Source organism: Elephas maximus, chromosome 7, assembly GCF_024166365.1.
Source record: "Elephas maximus indicus isolate mEleMax1 chromosome 7, mEleMax1 primary haplotype, whole genome shotgun sequence".
NCBI classification, from domain to species: domain Eukaryota; kingdom Metazoa; phylum Chordata; class Mammalia; order Proboscidea; family Elephantidae; genus Elephas; species Elephas maximus.
Genome location: NC_064825.1, coordinates 47,733,352 through 47,755,219, shown reverse-complemented (window position 1 = coordinate 47,755,219; position 21,868 = coordinate 47,733,352). Strand labels below are relative to the sequence as shown.

The 21,868-nt window shown below is 41.7% G+C and overlaps 1 protein-coding gene across 1 annotated transcript in view; it reads left to right on the top strand.

The window, feature by feature from the left end:
* Positions 1-3,950: 3,950 nt before the first annotated feature.
* Positions 3,951-21,868, top strand: part of RNF169 (ring finger protein 169) — a 134,586-nt gene continuing 116,668 nt past the window's right edge. The window contains exon 1 of the mRNA XM_049889799.1: positions 3,951-4,493. Coding sequence (XP_049745756.1) covers positions 3,992-4,493 — 502 coding nt within the window. The 5' untranslated portion in view covers positions 3,951-3,991. The remainder of the gene's footprint in view (positions 4,494-21,868) is intronic.

Sequence of the window (21,868 nt, the reverse complement as noted above, 5' to 3'; positions counted from 1 at the left end):
TTCCCACATAGTGAATAGTGCTCTAGGTTCCTTAGATTTGCCTTGCCTTCTGTCACTGCTACTGCTTTAGTAAGATTACTACTTTAGGGAGATTACTTTGGCAACAGCATACAGAGGAGACTGGAAATTGGGAGTCAGACTTCTAGAATGTTAGAGCTGGAAGAGACCTTTGAACTTATCTATTCTAGGAGTCCTAGCTAGGAGGATTCATTAGAATTTCCATGGCATTTTAAAAAATGTGCATACTGGCATCCCAGCCTGTTTTTGGCACGTATACTGATTGATGTTTCTGAGGTGCATCCCAGGATGAGAACTGCTGAATCCCAATATGCTCGTTTTAAAGATGAGAAGACTGAGGCTTGGAGACAAGCTACCTGTCTAAAATCACATGGTGTGTTAACAAAAGGGGTCAGGACCAGTTCCCGGTCTCCTGGCTTCTGGCCCAGTGCTATCCAGACCTATTGCCTTTTCCCTCTGTGAAAGGAACTTCCCTATTTTCATTTGTATCTACGTATAAAATGCATGGTACTCTTCTGTGGCTCAGCTCCTCCAATAGTAAACAAGTCTTTTGTATTAACAGTCCCAAACTTCAAGAGTGAACAGACCACACAAGGGGCTGTTTCTTTTGGTGGTCAGCTTGATCTTTGGACCACAGTCCTCCCTTGTCAGAATCTGGGCAAGATGTCCTCAAGATCCAGGGGAGGAATGTGAGGAGGACCCATGGATAAAGGACAGCTGGGGCTATACTTCCATGTCCTGCAGGAATCTCACAGTCTAGGCCTGTGTGCACTCCTTTGTTTCACTTACTCATTGACCATTCTTCAATTCTTGACTGTCCTCTAGTGATCTGGTCCTCATCTTGGGAGTTCATCTCTTTGTTATGCTGACTTTGACCAATCACTCTGCCTTGGACTGGTTTACCACCAGCTCAGGCACTGTTTCTGGGTAATCTCATCAAAACCAAGGCTTCTGATACTTCTGTCTTAGTCATCTATTTCTGCTGTAACAGAAGTACCACAGGTGGATGGCTTTAACAAAGAGAAGTTTATTCTTTTACAGTCCAGTAGGCTAGAAGTCCGAATTCAGGCACCAGCTCCAGGGGAATGCTCTCTCTCTCTGTCGGCTCTGGAGGAAGGTCTCTGTTACCAATCTTCCCTTGATTTGGGAGCATCTCAGCACAGGAACCTCAGGTCCAAAGGACATGCTCTGCTCCCAGTGCTGCCTTCTTGGCAGTATGAGATTCCCAGCTTTTTACTTGGTTCCCTTTCATCTCTTGAGAGACAAAAGGTGGTACAGGCCATACCCCAGGGAAACTCTCTTTACAGTGGATCAGAGATGTGGCCTGAGCAAGGGTGTTCTGCCCTAATCCTTTTTAACCACAGGCCGAGATTATGATTTATTAACATATAGGAAAATCACAAAATGGAGGACAGCCACACATGGCCTAACCAAGACAATGCACACATTTTTGGGGGGATAAAATTGAATCCATGACATTCCATCCTTTGGCCCCCCAAAAATCACATTCTTGCAACTGCAAAACATACTCATCCCATCACATCATAGCAAAAGTCTTAACTTCAAGGCCCCAAATCCAAAAATTCCTCTCCATTTGTGAAATCTAGAATACAAGTTACCTGCTTCCAAAGGAACAGGCACAAGCTAGACATTTCCGTCACAAATGGGAGAAACTGGAGGGAAAGAAGGCAATAACAGGCACCAAGCAGGTCAGCAGAACACACTACATTAGCCCTCAAGGCTTTGAAAATAATACTCTGTTCTCTGAGACAATTTACACAATGGCCCTGCCCTCCTGACTCTACGTATTGGCCACACTCTCCAGATTCTGAGTGGAGGCCCCTCGGCCCTGGGCTTCAGTTCTGCCTTCCAGGCCCACTGGGATGGCAACTCTGCTCCCTTGGCTTTAGGCGCACCATTCTCCTAGTCCATCTGAGTGCAACTCCACCCTTAGAAACACCAGAGGCCATGGCCCCACCCTTTGAAACCCCAGAAGTTCTGGCCATACCTTTTGAGACTGAGGCAGCTTAGCTTCTTGTGCTGTCTCTTCAGCTTCTGCTTCCTGGTTTCTTGACCTCTCGGCTCCTTGGGCCTCATGCCCACATCTGCCCTGTGCCTCCTGTGCACAGGCATTCAGCTGTCTCGCTCCATGGGTTGGCAAGCCTAGCTCCACTGATAAGTGCCCTGAGGCACTCCACTCTTCCAGGAAGCCTCCTGCACACAGGCACTCAGCTTTCTTGCTCCATGGGCCGGCTCCAGCACTGTCTGGTGCTGGTCTCCTTGATCTGCTGCTGCCAGTTTGCTGTTGCTGCTGCTTCTCTGCTGCTGGTGGTTTTCTTCTACTGCTGGCCCTTTGCCACTGCCACTTCTCTATCCATTCACAGTTTCAAAACTGTGTCCACATTTTAGGTGTCTGTTAGAGCAGCACCCCACTCCTGGTACCAAATTTTGTCCTAGTCATCTAGTGCTGCTGTAACAGAAATACCATAAGTGGACGGCTTTAACAAAGAGTTTATTCTCTCGCAGTCTCACAGGCACCTTCTATTACATTATGTTGCTGTCTTGATTTTGCTCTCCTTACGAAATTTGTGCTTTCCTATAAAATAAAGATTCCCAACAGGAAATGTCATTTGTTTAATGTTTTTCTGCTCTAAATCTGCCTTAGTGCAAATGAAGCAAAGGGTGGGATAATTGCTACAGTACAGCCATCTCTCCATCAGAGGGGAACCTTTCTTTCTCCCAAACCTTTTGCATCCAGAAAGGGGGCTGGCATCAAAATCTAAGCACCTCATCCTAGCCCAAGCAGGAATGACACGGTCAGAGCTGTGAAGGATGGCTGAGAGGGAGCGAGGCTGTGGATAGGGAGACCATATATATAAGCTACTGCAATAATCTAAGTGAGAAATTATGAAACCTGAATTGTACAGTGGGAATGGGATGAGGAGAGGACAGGTGGGAAAATAGATATTTTGATGGGAGAATTGGCAGGACCAAGTAGCTAACAGGAAGCGGGAGGGAGAAGTTAAAGACGATTAGGTTTGGGGCTTGAGGGCCTGGGAGGATGGGAAAGAATTAAGGAATGGGAAGAAGAGCTGTTTTGAAAGGAGGGTGGAAGACAGTGACTTTAGTTTTGTACATGAGGGTTGCAGACATCCATTCCATCAGGCAGTGGAATGTGCTGGACTGGACTCAGGAGGTCTGGCCTGCAGATATTAATTTGGGAGTTTCAGACTGGAGAAAATGTGAGATGCACAGGGGAAGCACGTAAAGGGAGAGAACTGAGGCCTGAACCTAGAGGAACACCACACTTAAGCACAAAACTAGGAGTAGGATTCAAGAAAGGAATCTGAGAAAGACCTGGGGGGGGGGGGGCGTAAAAAAAAGGAAGGTATGGTTTTGCCAACCAAAGGAAGGGAGCTTCGGGAAAAGTGTGGAAAGGAAGGATGAGGAGATGAGGACTGACAGGAGGTTGTTACTTTTGGTAGTTACTGATTGGAGAATGCTGGTCACAATAGGCCTTGTCTCAGTCACAACAGTTCCCCTAATCCTTAGGAAATAATGATCGCAGGGTACAGGCGCGCACCTCAAAACAGGTTTCTGGATAATTCACTCACTTCAGCCTCAGTTATGAGGGTACTGCGGGATTAAATAAGTATAACTCATAAGGATCAAATAAGTATAACTCATAATTAAAGTTTAATATCGCTCAGCATTTACAAATAAATCCCTTCAGGTGTCACCCTCATTTGATTCTATAAGAGGAAGCTGCAAAGTTGAAGACCTGATAGATAAAGGATAATTAATAAATATTAATCAGGTTCCCCCTCCTGCCAACCAGGTCCCAGGAGAACCTTCCCGGCGCTCACAGGAGCCCCACCCCCTCATAAATATGTAGATCCGCTGCCAGCCGCCCAGGGCCCCGCCCGCTACTCTTCTCCCTCGCAACGGACTCTCCCTTCACACGGGAAACAAGATGGCGGCGGCAGGCCCGAGTACTCGGGCCTCTTCCGCGGCAGCAGCGGCGGCTCTGAGTCGGCGGGGTCGGCGGGGCCGCTGTGACGAGATGGCGGCCGCAAAAACCGGGGCCCCGGGCCCAGCCTCTGGTCCCGCGCTGTTGGTGTTTCCACCGCCGTTGCTGCAACCGTCGCTACCTCCTAGGTCGGAGGAATCGAGCTGCGCCGGGTGCCTGGAGACGCCGGGGGAAGCAGCGGCCTTGCCGTGCGGCCATTCGCTGTGCCAAGGCTGCGCCCAACGCGCCGCCGACGCAGCGGGCCCTGGTTGTCCGCGCTGTCGGGCCCGCGGCCCGGGCTGGGCCCGCCGTCGGGCTCGCGACGACAGCCAGACAGACGCGGAGGTACTGGGCGAGCGCGTCCGCCGCAGTCAGCCCGAGCGCTGCCGCCCGCGCAGGGACGGGGGCGCGGCCGCTGTGGAGCCTGGGCCGGAGCAGGAGCCGCGCGCTGCGCCCGCGGAGCCAGGTGGAGCTTCCCCTCCTTCTCTTGGGGTCCGGAGCGAGGCCGAGCGCGCCCCGGCCTGGTTAGGGGGTGGAGCGTCCCAGGCCCTACTCGAGCGGGTGTGGAGAGTTTTCGTGGGGTTGGAACGCGGGCTCTGCCCAGGGGCAGTGTCTGTTTCTGAGTTTTGAAGTTCAGAATGAAGTACGGGCACGTTGGCTTTGGAGGGGGCAGTGAGGGAATCCCGCACCTTACGTAAGTCAGAAGTTTGGAGTGGGACTTAGAATCCTGGAACGTGTTAGGAGCAGGTTGGAGTTGGTGTGTAGAGGGAAAAGGGCATTGAACTTTGCAGGGGCCCTAGACGATCGGAGACGTGCTTGGTTTTAGTGTTGAGTGAAGAGCTTGGGGTCGTATTGCTTGGAGAGATGTGGCTCCAGGGCCTGAATGGGTCGATGAGCGGGGGAGTGGAGTGTCTGGAGTTACGGTACAGTTAGGGGACAGGTTGAATTTGAGGATGCGAAGGGGGCTTTTCAGACTTGAGTGTAGAGTGGTTTGGGAGAAGGAGCTCATGTATGCAGTTTTTTTTTTCTCATAAAATCGTGAAAAACGTATGTTTAGCACAAAGCCTTTCACATGGTAAGGAAACAATAAATGACAGCTATTTATATTGATAATATTATTACCATTAATAAGTTAGCTCTGTTAAAGAGCCGGACAAAAAACTGGATGAGGTTTAAAAGTTTTGGAAAGAAAGGTTGGTTGGCTGGCTGGGCTGCTTCTCCATGGCAGTGTGGTTTTCTATTATCATTCTGGTAATTTAATAAAAAGTCTGTTGCGGGGCTCTTGCCTTCAACTTCTTTCCCTTTCCAACTGCCCAGAGCCTGCCACTTTTGGGGACTTTTAGGCTGAGTTTTGAGATAGAAAGTGCCCGTCACAGAACATAATAACTTACAATGAAGGACTCTTGGGATACAGTACTGTATACTCATGCAACAGCATCTACAGATATATTTGATACAAAGATTCTTACCTAGAAGGAGATTTTCAACAAGTATAAATCAGGAAAGTCCAAATATTTGCATGGTTTATGCTGGCAGACCTTTAAGTCTGCCATGTGTTATTTTCAGTAGGGAAAGGGAGATGTTGCTTATGTATGAAAGTGCAGCCCCTAGAAACTATAGGTTCCAGAATGCAATCTTTTGCTTCAAGCAGTCGGGGTTACCTGCCAGCATCCTGGGATACCTTGCTTTTATTTCTGGGGTTGTGAGGATGAAGGCCTCCTCAGGCATTGTTTAAATTGTGGATGCTGTCTGGTGATCTCAGAGGCTGTTTAATTTGCTTGAAATTCTGAGATGATGGCCACAGCATAAGACCGAATGTTTCTCAGATTTCCTTATTAGTACTGTTAATTATTTGGTCGAATAGGATAGAAATTTTTATTTCTTAAGCTTGGAATTCCTTGCGAAATAACAGATCTGAAATTTGAACCATGAGAATGGAATATGTCGTGAGGATTTCTTCAAACTTTTTTCCCTTAAAGAAATTTTCTGTCATAGATTAAGTGTATCAATGATTAAGGAAAATTACCCAAAATGAGATTCCAAATTAGGATCTATTGAGTCCACTTAGTATCTACCAGCAGTTATGCTACGTGTTCATATGAAGATTGTAATGAAAAATATTTTTCTTTAAGTGTTATTACTGTTGGATGGTTGGGTATGTACTTATTAAGTCAAAACATTGTGGAAGAATATTGCTGAACAGGGCTTGGGGATTATCTTCTAATCCCTGGGCTTCAGCAGGTTGTCTAAATCTCTTGAAGTTATATACAGTGTATTTTAATATAAATTTACATGACTCAAACTAAAATTTTAAAGTACACTAAGAAAAGATTCCCTCCCTCCCACCCCATCCCTCATTTCCCATTCCCATAAAAGATTCTTGTTTATTCTTCCACAGTTTCTTTATGTGTAGACATGAAAATTCAAGTATAATTATTTTATTTTTGACTTTTTTATATACAGGGGGTTGCATATTATACACAGTGTTCTGTAACTTGCTTTATTCATTTAAGAGTACATGACAAATTTTTCCACGTCCGTATATAGAAAGGTTTTTTTGTTCTTCTTACAGTTGCACAAAATGTCAATGAATGGATATGACATAATTTACTTAACAGTCTGTTGGTGAACATTTGGGTTGTTTCCATTCTTTTGCTAATATATGTATTTGTACCATCATTATATAAATATGTATGTGCATTTTTAGGAAGAGAAGGTCATCTTTAGCTTTCACTACAGCCTCAAAGTAATGTTGAGAGTCATTGTTCTAATTCAGGCCCCTCATTCTATCATAGAGAAAAGTGAGGCCCAGAACAGAGTTATCAGCTAAAAGCCATGGTGAGTTAGTAACAGATAAACAAGGGCTGAAATACAGATAGCCTGATTAACAGTGAAATGCTCAGCATTGCTTTTAATAGGGAAAACTAAAAATACCAGTTTTATAAATATATTGTACTTTTATGAGTGGGAAATGAGAATAAGCAATTTTAGGAATATTCAGAGTTTGGCATAGTTAGGGCAGTTGGTAAAAGAAAGGTCAGGCCTGCTTTATAATACTTGAAATAAAATTTTGTAATAAATGCCCTGTGTTTAAATTAAATTCTTATATATATGTTTTTTTTTGTCGAAGCTCCATATATCTTTTGGAATTGGATTTTGTATGAAAAAAAGCACAAGAGTTTTGCACTTGTTGAAAATTTTGGTTGCTCTGGAGACATTTTTGTTTTTTGCCAGCTTCTTGGCACTCAAGTTTCAAAACCTAAGTGACCCCCATGTAAACTCCTTACCTTATTCTTATACGCATTTTTAGTTTGCTTTGGATAAAATACCAGTTCTTGATTTGTGAAAATGTGTATGTGAGGGCTTAGGCAGTGATCACTTCAAGATGAACCTATACCTCTACTTCATGTTTTTTTTTTTTTTTTGAGAATCTGCAACTCCTGTATAAAAAAGCCCTGTTGCCGTCGAGTCAATTCTGACTCGTAGTGACCCTATAGAACAGAGTAGTACTGCTTCATAGGGTGTCCAAGGAGCGCCTTGGTGGATTCAAACTGCCGACCTTTTGGTTAGTGGCTGAACTCTCAACCACTGTGCCACCAGGATAAAGACATATTAAGTACTTGGACCATCATGAACAATATTCGGCAAGTGTTAAATGAGTGCGTACTCTCTTCCAGGCAGTATTCAAGGTGCTTGAGAGACAAAGGTAAACAAAATATTCAAAGATCCCTTCCTCATGGAGTTTATATTTTAAATTTAGAGATAGTCCTTGTCGTTTGATAGAAAAAACATTTACCACACGCGTGTGTATAGGTAGATTTAGAAGTATATACAACAGCAATACTTAAACATCGTGGATAATAATTAATGAATTTTAAGAATTCATTTCATGTTTTGACTTGAAATCAAGGATAATAATTCTAAATCATAATCTCTTTGAGTTTGAATCATGGTAGAAGTGCATTTCAAAAATTGAACAGATTAAAAAAAATAGTTCCTCATTTATCCCTTCCTTTATTCCACCCCGACCCCCTTGTTTACTTAGGGTTACATTTACTAATTTAATGAAGTCCCCCTTTCTGTGAAGTGCAAGTAAACCAAAAAACCAAACCCAAAGATTCCAACTCACAGCGACCCTGTAGGACAGAGTAGAACTGCCCCATAGAGTTTCCAAGGAGTGCCTGGTGGATTTGAACTGCCAACCTTTTGGTTAGCAGCCGTAGATCTTAACCACTGCGCCACCAAGAAGCAAGTAGTTCTGGTTTACTACTCATTTGGCAGACAATGTTTGCTATGTGTGCAGCCTAAATTGCATTTAGGACTAATGAATAATGAAACCATGTGATTGTAGTGTGAAAGGACAGGAATCTCCCTGGTCTGTAAGGATTTGTTTTAAAATGTATAAAATTACTCAACTCTTGCTCCTTAATGACACATATTCCAGAATTTGAGTGTCTTTATGTGTTATCCTAATGCAGGAAACATTTGTCTGTGCTTATGTATTTTTTAAAGCTCATGATGAGATTACCTCACTGTGTATTCTACCAACTAAACAGTAATTACCATTGAAGGAATGGTGCCTGTGCCAGTCTGCAGAATTCAGAATGAGCAGCAGAAACTTAGGATTCATTCACATTTATGAGCTTATTTGTTTTTGTTCATTCATATTTCCTTTCTCTGTCTTGCCAGTTAATCTTGGAAGAGTTGCCTACCTTGCATTCATTTATATTTGAGTTTGCTTGAATGTAGGATATGTTTGTCAAATTTCATTTGACCATAATTCAGTGAGCATTTCTTGGGCACACAGTATGCAAGATGATACAATAAAAAAGGTGAGTAAGACATGATCCCTGTTCTTCGAGCCTCCACGCTCTGGTTGGAAGAACACTTTTGTACCTGATCATATAACAATACAAAGTGCTAAGTGAGATAAATGCATAAATACCAGTAGAGTATCGGAACGGGATAACACAGTCTGGAAGAAACCTGAGGAGGGCATTAGAGCTGTGGGTTGAAAAATGAGTAGGAATTACCAGGTAAAGGAGTAGGGAATGGCCATTCCAGGCAGAAGAACCTGCACATACAAAGGCATGAAGGTACTTGGCATGTTCAGGGACAGGCAAGAAGTTAAATATAGGTGGAATGTGAGACTGGAGTGGGGAAGGAAGTCACATCATGAAGGGCATTGTATGTCATGCTAAAAGAATTTGGGACTTTATCCTATAGACAGTCTGGAGCCCTTAAAGATTTTTAAGTAGTGGATGACAGTAGACATAATGTGCTTTACAAATACAATATTGGTTGCAGTTTGAAGGAAAGACATGAGTAGAAATTGGAGGCAGTGAGTCCCCTTAGGGCAGGTACTATTTTAGTAGTTCAGGCAAGAGATGAAGAGAGGCTGAACTAAAGCAGTGTCTGTGGAGATGTTTTCTTTAGTCATTCATTAATTTAATAACCATTCGAGGCCTTCTGTGTGCAACGCACTGGAGTGAAATATAAAAAAGCATTATGGTGAGGGCGAGGCCAAGATGGCTGACTACGTAGACGCTACCTCGGATCCCTCTTGCAATAAAGACTCGGAAAAACAAGTGAATCGATCACATACATCACAATCTACGAACCCTGACCAACAAACACAGATTTAAAGAGTTGACCTGAGTGGCAGAGACCGAGAACGAACAACCACGGGGAAGAAGCGACTGTTTTCGGAGCCTGGAGCCAGCATCCCAGTCAGGAAACCTTGGCGCTGGGCTTTGGACTGCGTGCAGGGGAGCTGAGCACAGCATTCTGTGACGGTGCAAACATGGGGTGCAACCCTACCCCCCTGAACTGACCTCGGGAGGGGGCCCAGCCGGTCCATGCGGGTGGTGCGGCGATGCAGCTGGCGGGAGGAGAAGTCGCTGGGAGGCAGCGACTGGTTTTGGAGCCGGGAGTGCGGCGTCGCAGACGGGGAACCTTGGCGCGGGGCTTTGGACTGGGCGCAGGGGGGTTGAGCACGACATCCTGTGATGGTGCAAACATGGGGCACAGCCCCAGCCCCCTGAACTGACCTTGGGGGAAGCCCAGCCAGTGCACGCGGGCGGCGCAGCGACGCGGCTGACAGGAGGAGAAGTCACCGGGAGGCAGCGACTGTTTTTGGAGCCGGGAGTGCAGCGTCCCAGCCAGGGAACCTTGATGCTGGGCTTTGGACTGGCAGCGGAGGAACTGACCACGGCTTCTGAGACAGCGCAAGCACCGGACGCGGGCCTGACCCTCGGGGGCAGTCTCTACCCGGCCAGCGCACACAGGTGACGCACCCCTCGGGAATCTCAGATAAAACAGTCATCCCAAGCAAGATAAGTAACTTTGTCTATATTCCAGGGTGCTACTCTCTCCTGTTTATCTGAACCCTCCCCTCCCCTTCCCAGGTGGCTTCATTAACATTGGAATTTCCTGAGCCAGAGGGAGGACTGCTCCGTGGTTTTTCTTTTCCTTTTTTTCTTGGTCTTTTCCTAACCCATTCTTCTGGCCTGAAAGAAGCAACCACAAAAAACCCAGGGACCAAAAATCCTTCCCTAATTGGACTAAAAACGCAGAACCAGCTCCAGCCAAGCATATGTGATCCACAGTCTCGGGCTTTCATTCCTACAGGGAACAAGGTGGCTATTATAATGCAAAGGCATTTCTGATAGGGACCTGAACTGCAATTGTTTTAGCGGATTTACTGGAAAGACAAGTTTCCCAGATCTGATATCTCTGTGTATTCAACAGAGCCCTCACAGACCCACAACAGGGAACTGAGGGCTGAAGCTCCCCCCAGACCACGTAGCCTCCTGCCTTAGGGGTCTAAGGAGGGTGACACCTACCAATCTGTAGAGGTACTTGCATTGGGGGCCTAAGGTACAGCTGCAGAGCCCACCCATCAAGGTGCTTTAGGAATAGAGACACACCTTCCTCACTGACACTTTGGGGAAGCCTGTCAGCATCCTGCCACCCCTGGAGTGTGAACCCCAGCTGCTACTAGAATCTGGTGCACACAACTATCACCACTACTTCTCTAGATGGATAGGTAACAGTCTGCCTCACACACTTGATGACCCAAAATCAGATTCTACTTAAGGATAGTGAATGGACTCAGGCATATATATCTGTTAACAGCCCAAACCAGCTGGTAATAGGACATAAGTGATTCAAGGGCTACAACAATCAAGCCAGCGCAATCTAGTAGCCCATCTACGTATATTGAAAGAAAACAAAACAAGATAAGACTCAGTGAGCAAATATAGAATAAATCACTACAGTATCTTAGTGGTGGCTCGGAGACAGCAGTCGATATCAAACCACATAAAGAAGCAGACCATGACTGCTTCTACACCCCCCAAACTAAAGAATCAAAATTTTTCCCAAATGAAGATACAATCCTGGAATTGCCAGATACAGAATATAAAGAACTAATTTACAGAATGCTTCAAGACAACAGGGATGACCTCAGAAATGAAATAAGGCAATCTACAGAAAAAGCCAAGGAACACACTGATAAAGCAGTTGAAGAACTCAAAAAGATTATTCAAGAACATAGTGGAAAAATTAATAAGTTGCAAGAATCCATAGAGAGACAGCATTCAGAAATCCAAAAGATTAAAAATAAAATTACAGAATCAGACAACGCAATAGGAAGTCAGAGGAGCAGACTCAAGCAGTTAGAATGCAGAGTGGGAAATCTGCAGGACCAGGGAATTGACACCAATATAGCTGAAAAAAAATCAGATAAAAGAATTAAAAAAAATGAAGAAACCTAAGAATCATGTGGGACTCTATCAAGAAGGATAACTTCCGTGTGATTGGAGTCCCAGAACAGGAAGGGATAACAGAAAACACAGAGAGAATAGTTGAAGATCTGCTGGCAGAAAACTTCCCTGACATCTTGAAAGACGAAAGGATATCTATCTATCCAAATGCTCATCGAACCCCATTGAAGATAGATCCAAAAAGAAAAACACCAAGACATATTATCATCAAACTTGCCAAAACCAAAGATAAAGAGAAAATTTTAAAAGCAGCCAGGGGTAAAAAAACGGTCTCCTACAAGGGAGAATCAATAAAAATAAGTTCAGACTACTCAGCAGAAACCGTGCAGGCAAGAAGGCAAAGGGATGACATATACAGAGCACTGAAGGAGAAAAACTGCCAGGCAAGGATATATATCCAGCAAAACTCTCTCTGAAATATGAAGGCGAAATTAAGATATTTACAGATAAACACAAGCTTAGAGAATTTGTAAAAGCCAAACCAAAGCTACAAGAAACACTAAAGGAAATTGTTTGGTCAGAAAACCAGTAGTATCAGATACCAGCAGGGTCACAGAACAGAGCATTCTGATATCAACTCAAATAGGGAAATCACAAAAACAAATTAAGATTAATTAAAAAAAAAAAAAAAACCCTGAAAACAGGGAATCATTGAAGTCAATATGTAAAAGATCACAATAATCAAAAAGAGGGACTAAATACAGGTGGCATAGAACTGCCATATGGAGAGGGATACAAGGCGCTATAGGACAATACAAGTTAGGTTTTTACTTAGAAAAATAGGGGTAAATATTAAGGTAACCACAAAGAGGTATAACAACTCCATAACTCAAGATAAAAACCAAGAGAAACGTAACGATTCAGCAAACAAAGTCAACTACTATGAAAATGAGGAACACACAATTTACAAAGAAAAACGTCTCAGCACAAAAAAGTGGAAAAATGAAATTGTCAACAACACACATAAAAAGGCATCAAAATGACAACACTAAACACACACTTATCTATAATTACACTGAATGTAAATGGACTAAACGCACCAATAAAGAGACAGAGAGTCTCAGACTGGATAAAGAAACACGATCTGTCTATATGCTGCCTACAAGAGACACACCTTAGACTTAGAGCCACAAACAAACTGAAACTCAAAGGATGGAAAAAAATACCTCAAGCAAACAATAAGCAAAAAAGAGCAGGAGTAGCAATATTAATTTCTGACAAAATAGACTTTAAAGTTAAATCCACCACAAAGGATAAAGAAGGACACTACATAATGATAAAAGGGACAAAAGACCAGGAAGATATAACCATATTAAATATTTATGCACCCAGTGACAGGGCTGCAAGATACAAAAAACAAATTTTAACAGAACTGAAAAGTGAGACAGACACCTCCACAATTATAGTAGGAGACTTCAACACACCACTTTCGGAGAAGGACAGGACATCCAGTAAGAAGCTCAATAGAGACACGGAAGACCTAGTTACTACAATCAACCAACTTGACCTCATTGACTTATACAGAACTGTCCACCCAACAGCTGCAAAGTATACTTTTTTTTCTAGCACACATGGAACATTCTCTAGAATAGACCACATATTAGGTCATAAAACAAACCTTTGCAGAATCCAAAACATCGAAATATTACAAAGCACCTTCTCAGACCACAAGGCCATAAAAGTGGAAATCAATAACAGAAAAATTAGGGAAAAGAAATCAAACACTTGGAAACTCAACAATACCCTGTTCAAAAAGACTGGGTTATAGAAGACGTTAAGGAGGGAATAAAGAAATTCATAGAATGCAACGAGAATGAAAATACTTCTTATCAAAACCTCTGGGTCACAGCAAAAGCAGTGCTCAGAGGTCAATTCATATCGATAAATGCACACATACAAAAAGAAGAAAGAGCCAAAATCAGAGAACTGTCCCTACAACTTGAACAAATAGAAAGTCTGCAACAAAAGAACCCATCAGGCACCAGAAGAAAACAAATAATAAAAATTAGAGCTGAACTAAATGAATTAGAGAACAGAAAAACAATTGAAAGAATTAACAAAGCCAAAAGCTGGTTCTTTGAAAAAATTAACGAAATTGATAAACCATTGGCCAGACTGACTAAAGAAATACAGGAAAGGAAACAACCCGAATAAGAAAAGAGATGGGCCACATCACAACAGACCCAACTGAAATTAAAAGAATCATATCAGATTATTATGAAAAATTGTACTCTAACAAATTTGCAAACCTAGAAGAAATGGATAAATTCCTGGAAAAACACTACCTACCTAAACTAACACAATCAGAAGTAGAACAACTGAATAGACCCGTAACAAAGAAAGAGATTGAAACCTTAATCCAAAAACTCCCAACAAAAAAAAGCCCTGGCCCGGATGGCTTTACTGCAGAGTTCTACCAAACTTTCAGAGAAGAGTTAATGCCACTACTACTAAAGGTATTTCAAAGCATAGAAAATGACGCAATACTACCTAACTCATTCTATGAAGCCACCATATCCCTGATACCAAAACCAGGTAAAGACATGACAAAAAAAGAAAATTACAGACCTATATCCCTCACGAACATAGATGCAAAAATCCTCAACAAAATTCTAGCCAATAGAATTCAACAACATATCGAAAAAATAATCCACCACAACCAAGTGGGTTTTATATCAGGTATGCAAGGCTGGTTTAATATTAGAAAAACCATTAATGTAATCCACCATATAAATAAAAGACAAAAACCACATAATCTTATCAATTGATGCAGAAAAGGCATTTGACAAAGTCCAACACCCATTTATGATAAAGACTCGCAGCAAAATAGGAATTGAAGGAAAATTCCTCCACATAATAAAGGGCATCTATGTAAAGCCAACAGGCAACATCACTCTAAATGGAGAGAGCCTGAAAGCATTTCCCTTGAGAACGGGAACCAGACAAGGATGCCCTTTATCACCGCTCTTATTCAGCATTGTGCTAGAGGTCCTAACCAGAGCAATTAGGCTAGACAAAGAAATAAAGGGCATCCGGATTGGCAAGGAGGAAGTAAAATTATCTCTGTTTGCAGATGACATGATCTTAAACGGAGAAGAACCTAAGGAATCCTCCAGAAAACTACTGAAACTAATAGAAGAGTTTGGCAGAGTCTCAGGTTATAAGAGAAACATACAAAAATCACTTGGATTCCTCTACATCAACAAAAAGAACATCGAAGAGGAAATCACCAAGTCAATACCATTCACAGTAGCCCCCAAGAAGATAAAATATTTAGGAATAAATCTTACTAAAGATGTAAAAGACCTATACAAAAAAAAACTACAAAGTGCTAGTGCAAGAAACTAAAGAGGACCTACTTAAGTGGAAAAATGTACCTTGCTCATGGATAGGAAGACTTAACATAGTAAAAATGTCTATTCTACCAAAAGCCATCTATGCATACAATGCACTTCCGATCCAAATTCCAATGATATTTTTTAATGTGATGGAGAAACAAATCACCAACTTCATATGGAAGGGAAAGAAGCCTCGGATAAGTAAAGCATTACTGAAAAAGGAGAAGAAAGTGGGAGGCCTCACTCTACCTGACTTCAGAACCTATTATACAGCCACAGTAGTCAAAACAGCCTGGTCTGGTACAACAACAGGCACATAGACCAATGGAACAGAATTGAGAACCCAGATATAAATCCATCCACGTATGAGCAGCTGATATTTGGCAAAGGCCCAGTGTCAGTTAATTGGGGAAAAGATAGTCTTTTTAACAAATGGTGCTGGCATAACTGGATATCCATTTGCAAAAAAATGAAACAGGACCCATACCTCACACCATGCACAAAAACTAACTCCAAGTGGATCAAAGACCTAAACATAAAGACTAAAACGATAAAGATCATGGAAGAAAAAACAGGGACGACATTAGGAGCCCTAATACAAGGCATAAACAGAATACAAAACATGACCAAAACTGACAAAGAGAAACCAGATTAACTGGGAGCTCCTAAAAATCAAACACCTATGCTCATCTAAAGACTTCACCAAAAGAGTAAAAAGACCACCTACAGACTGGGAGAGAATTTTCAGCTATGACTTCTCCGACCAGCGCCTGATCTCTAAAATCTATATGATTCTGTTAAAACTCAACCACAAAAAGACAAACAACCCAATCAAGAAGTGGGCAAAGGATATGAACACACACTTCACTAAAGAAGATATTCAGGCACTTAACAGATACATGAGAAAATGCTCTCGATCATTAGCCATGAGAGAAATGCAAATGAAAACTACGATGAGATTCCATCTCACTCCAACAAGGCTGGCATTAATCCAAAAAACACAATAAATGTTGGAGAGGCTGCGGAGAGATTGGAACTCTTATACACTGCTGGTGGGAATGTAAAATGGTACAACCGCTTTGGAAATCTATCTGGCATTATCTTAAACAGTTAGAAATATAACTACCATACAACCCAGAAATCCCACTCCTCGGAATATACCCTAGAGAAATAAGAGCCTTCACACGAACAGATATATGCACACCCATGTTTATTGCAGCTCTGTTTACAGTAGCAAAAAGCTGGAAGCAACCAAGGTGTCCATCAATGGATGAATGGGTAAATAAATTGTGGTATGTTCACACAATGGAATACTACTCATCGATAAAGAACAGTGACGAATCTGTGAAACATTTCATAACATGGAGGAACCTGGAAGGCATTATGCTGAGCGAAGTTAGTCAGAGGCAAAAGGACAAATATTGTATAAGACCACTAGTATAAGATCTTGAGAAATAGTATAAACTGAGAAGAACACATACGTTTGTGGTTACGAGGAGGGGAGGGAGGGAGGGTGGGAGAGGGTTTTTTACTGATTAGTTAGTAGATAAGAACTACTTTAGGTGAAGGGAAGGACAATACTCAATACAGGGAAGGTCAGCTCAACTGGACTGGACCAAAAGCAAAGAAGTTTCCGGGATAAACTGAATGCTTCATAGGTCAGCAGAGCAAGGGCGGGGGTTTGGGGACTACGGTTTAAGGGGACTTCTAAGTGAATTGGCAAAATAATTCTATTATGAAAACATTCTGCATCCCACTTTGAAATGTGGCATCTAGGGTCTTAAATGCTAACAAGCGGCCATCTAAGATGCATCAATTGGTCTCAACCCACCTGGATCAAAGGAGAATGAAGAACACCAAGGTCACACGATAACTAAGAGCCCAAGAGACAGAAAGGGCCACATGAACCAGAGACCTACATCATCCTGAGACCAGAAGAAGTAGTTGGTGCCCGGCCACAATCGATGACTGCCCTGACAGGGAGCACAACAGAGAACCCCTGAGGGAGCAGGAGATCAGTGGGATGCAGACCCCAAATTCTCACAAAAAGACCATACTTAATGGTCTGACTGAGACTAGAGGAATCTCGGCAGTCATGGTCCCCAAACCTTCTGTTGGCCCAGGACAGGAACCATTCCTGAAGACAACTCATCAGACATGGAAGGTACTGGACAGTGGGTAGGAGAGAGATGCTGATGAAGAGTGAGCTATTTGTATCAGGTGGACACTTGAGACTGTGTTGGCATCTCCAGTCTGGAGGAGGGATGGGAAGGTAGAGAGGGTTGGAAGCTGGCAAAATTGTCACGAAAGGAGAGACTGGAAGGGCTGACTCATTAGGGGGAGAGCAAGTGGGAGTATGGAGTAAGGTGTATATAAACTTATATGTGACAGATTGACTTGATTTGTAAACGTTCAATTGAAGCTCAATAAAAATAAAAAAAAAAAAAGCATTATGGTGTCTCTTAAAGACAATGTGTCGTAGGGAAGATTGAATATGGAAACATATTACCAAAATATGGTATAATAAATGCAGTTTGAACAAATGCAAAATGTAATTGTAGAAGGCATCATGGTATAGTGATTAATAGAGCAGGATCTGGAGTTTGCCTGCCTGGGGTCTGCCTGCCATTTATAGCTGTGTGCCATTGGGCACATTGTTTAACTCTTCTGTACCTTAGGTTCCTCATCTGGAAAATGGTGATAATCCCTTACATTGTTAAAGGTCTTCCTCTTTTTCGCTGACTCTCTCCTTTACCAAGCATGGTGTCCTTTTCCAGGGACTGTTCCGTCCTGATAACATGTCCAAAGTACATGAGATGAAGTCTTGGTGTCCTCACTTCTAAAGAGCATTCTGGCTGTACTTCTTCCAAGACAGATTTGTTCCTTCTTCTGGCAGTCCACTGTCCATTCAGTATTCTTCGCCAACACCGTAATTCAAGTGCATCAGTTCTTCTTCACTGTTCCTTATTCATTGCCCAGCTTTCACATGCATATGATGTGATTGAAAATACCATGCCTTGGGTCATGCATACCTTAGTCCTCAGAGTGACATCTTTGCTCTTTAACGCTTTAAAGAGGTCTTTTGCAGCAGATTTGCCCAAAGCAGTACCTCATTTGATTTCCCGTCTGCTGCTTCCATGGGCGTTGATTGTGTTTCCAAGTAAAATGAAATCCTTGACAACTTCAGTCATTCCTTTGTTTATCATAATGTTGCTTATTGGTTCAGTTGTAAGGATTTTTGTTTTCTTTTTGTTAAGGTGTAAGCAATACTGAAGGCTGCAGTCTTTGGTCTTCATCAGTGCTTCAAGCCCTCTTTGCTTTCAGCAGGCATGGTTTTGTGTCATCTGCATATCACAGGTTTTTAATGAGCTTTCCCTCCAGTCCTGATGCCAGGTTCTTCATATAGTCCAGTTTCTCAGATTATTTGCTCAGCATGCAGATTGAATAAGTATAATGAAAAGATACAACCCTGATGCACACCTTTCCTGATTTTAAACCACACAGTATCCCCTTGTTCTGTTCAAATGACTTCCTCTTGGTCTGTGTACAGGTTCTGCAAGAACACAGTTAAATGCTCTGAAATTAACATTTTTAACAATCTTATCCATAATTTGTTATGATCAATACTGTTGAATGCCTTTGCGTAGCCAGTAAACATCTTTCTGGTATTTGGACATGTTATCAGGAGGGACCAGTCCCTGGAAAAGGACATCATACTTGGTAAGTAGAGAGTCAGCATTGACACACTGGCTGCAACAATGGGCTCAAATATAGCAATGATTGTGAGTCTGGCTTAGGACCAGGCAGTGTTTCATTCTGTTGTGTATAGCATCACTATGAGCTAGAACTGACTTGATGGCACCTAACAACATTAGTAGCAGAATCATAAAGTTGTTATGTAGACGAAATGACTTATTATAATGCTTTGCATGTAAAAGGCCCAATACTTGTTATTTTCACAAAGGAGGAGGCTTAGTTGGGTCAGGAAAGGCTTTAGTTAAAGACAGATATTCAGTAGGTAGATGAGGGCAAGATGAAGATGAGAGAGGGAAATTAGTACAGTGAAAGGCATGGGAGCATGAAACAACAAATGGAGTTCTAGGGATCGTAAGTAGGAGTAGTTGGAGCTTTGGGTGTACGTGAGAGAATGCTAGGAGGTGAAATTGCAGAGGTGGGCAGTTGCTGGGTAATGGTGGACTTTGAATGCCATACTAAGGAAAGAGGAGCCGCTAAAGAGTTTTAAAGAGGGGTTCATCTTTGCATTCATCTTTGCATTTTAGAGAGGCCATTCCTATAGGGGTAATATAGCAAATAGATTGGAGAACTCAAATTCTCTTCTAGCAAGATGGCTGTCTAAGATAAGTTGAAAACTTCTGTGCTACAAATATCTAGAAAAGCTTGGTAATGTAGAACAACAATTCTATTAAATGCATTCCCGAGCTCTCAGAAAAGAGAGGAAAATATACAGATTCCAGAAGCAAAAATAGAAGTAAAAACCAGAACTGTAAGCATTTCAGCTGATGTGGTGTTCCCTGGAGCAGGGTGAGGGAGTGGAGTGAGGGGTCATTTCCGGTTCTCTGTTCCTGGGGGATTGAATGTTAACCATGAGGAAAAAGGAGCCACAACTAGGACTTATGCATTAAGCTGAGACTCTTCATGTGTTATATCCTAGGGGAAAGGGCAGGCTAGAAAGAATCTTCACTGACACAAGGAGATGACAAGAAATCTTGTCTTGCCTTGCTCTCTGCAAAAGGGAAAATAATTAAAAACAAACTCTCTTGAGAAATCGAAGCACCAGATCTATGACTTGCTCATATTTGGGATCTCAGTTTATATTAATTATATGGTTCAGGTATCCACAAGCTGAGTTATTAATATAAAAACTGGCCCCAAGCTAGTGATACCCCTGGATCACCTGGAGAAATGAAAAACATGACTCTGAGGGGCACTTCCATACCATGGGCCACAGGTGATTCTTACAGAAGAAATAAGCCCAACTAAAGATGAACTTAAAATTAAAAATGACAATGTGTGAGGAAACAGTTTTGTACCACAAATGAGATTCAGCAGGTGTAACAAGTAGGAGGATTATAGCTCCAAGAACTGGGATAGTAGAATGGCAGCCTGAAAGGTAATTTTAATTAGCATGTCTTAATTGACTGCAGACCTCAAAGAATTAATTGAAATGCCAGGAAAAGAAATTATGAATCAGGCACATTTGAAAAAGGACTAAACATAATGAAAAATGTAGTCAGTGAGGTTAAAAAACTCAGTGATAAGTTGAAGAATAGTGTACACTAATGAAGAGAAAGTCAGTAAGCTGGGAGATTGATAGGAGGAAATTCCTGAGTAAAACAGTAAGCTAAAGTGAAGGAAAATATGAGTGGTGAAGAGATAGGAAGGACAAATCAAGAAGATCCAACATCCTAATAGAAGGAGAAAAATGAAATGAGGGAGATGAAATTTGAAGAGATGATTAGAATTTTTCAGAATTAGTAAAAAGACATGATTCTTGAGATTTAAGAACCATGAAACCCTCGCATGAATTAAAAAAAAACAAAAAAACTTTTTTTCATAACTAAATACCCAAAACCAAACCAAACCCAGTGCTGTGAAGTCTTTTCCTACTTGTAGTGACCCTATAACGTCACAGTGAAATTACAGAATACCAGACACTTTTAAAAGCAGCCATAAAGGAAAGACGACCAACAGACTGAGAACAGACTTGTTACAAGCAACAACTTAGGAAAAAAAACAAGTATCTTCAAAGTGTTGAGAGAGATTCAGATTTCATACTCAGCTAAATTATCATTCAAGAGTGAGGGTAAAATAAAAATATTTTCAGAAAATAAAAAATACAGAGAATTTACCACATTGTTTCTAAAAGAACTATTATAGTAAAGAATATACTTGAGAAAGAAAAAAATGAAACTTAGGGGAGAATAAGATATGAAAAGTCATGGTGAACACAGACATTGGTCGATAAACTAAGCTTTTATTGACTAAAAAACACAAATGATTATTGGTGGAGGGCTAAAACAAAGTGGAACTAAAGTAATATGCTGGTGAAAGGTAAGCTGAGAGGGACAGTGATCAGTTACAGAGTTATAAGGGTCTGTATAAGTTCAGGAGAAGGGTAGAGATAGTGATTAACTTTAGACTTTAAGTCAGATGCGTATTAAAAATGTAAAGGTAGCTGCTAAAAGAAAAATATTGCACATATATAGAACCGTACAAATGTGGACCATTAAAAAAAACTAAGCACATAATTTATGCACAAAGAAAGTTAAATATCAGGTTGATATCATGCAAATCACATTATCTGGCCAAAATGCAGTAAAATTAGAAATTAATTTAAAAAACATAATTTTCTTCCTCCAGTCCATGTTTGGAAATTAAAAAAAAAAAAAATTGTGTGGGCTGAGAACAAAGTAATGGAAATTGGAAAATACTAAGAATTGAAAAACAATGAAAACATTGTCCAAATCTGTGGTATACAGCCAAAGGAGTACTTAGAGGAAAATTCAAGTGTCTATACCATATTTTGTTGAATCTTAAGATGCCATCAATTGTAAGATGTACTGTTATTTTCAAATCATAAAGAAGAAATGCTACTAACTGAACTGTGATACAATGCTTTCCTTTCACATAGACTTTTTTGCTGGTAGTGAAAGAGCTCTTATGAATTTGTTTAGATACAGATTTATCAGATCACT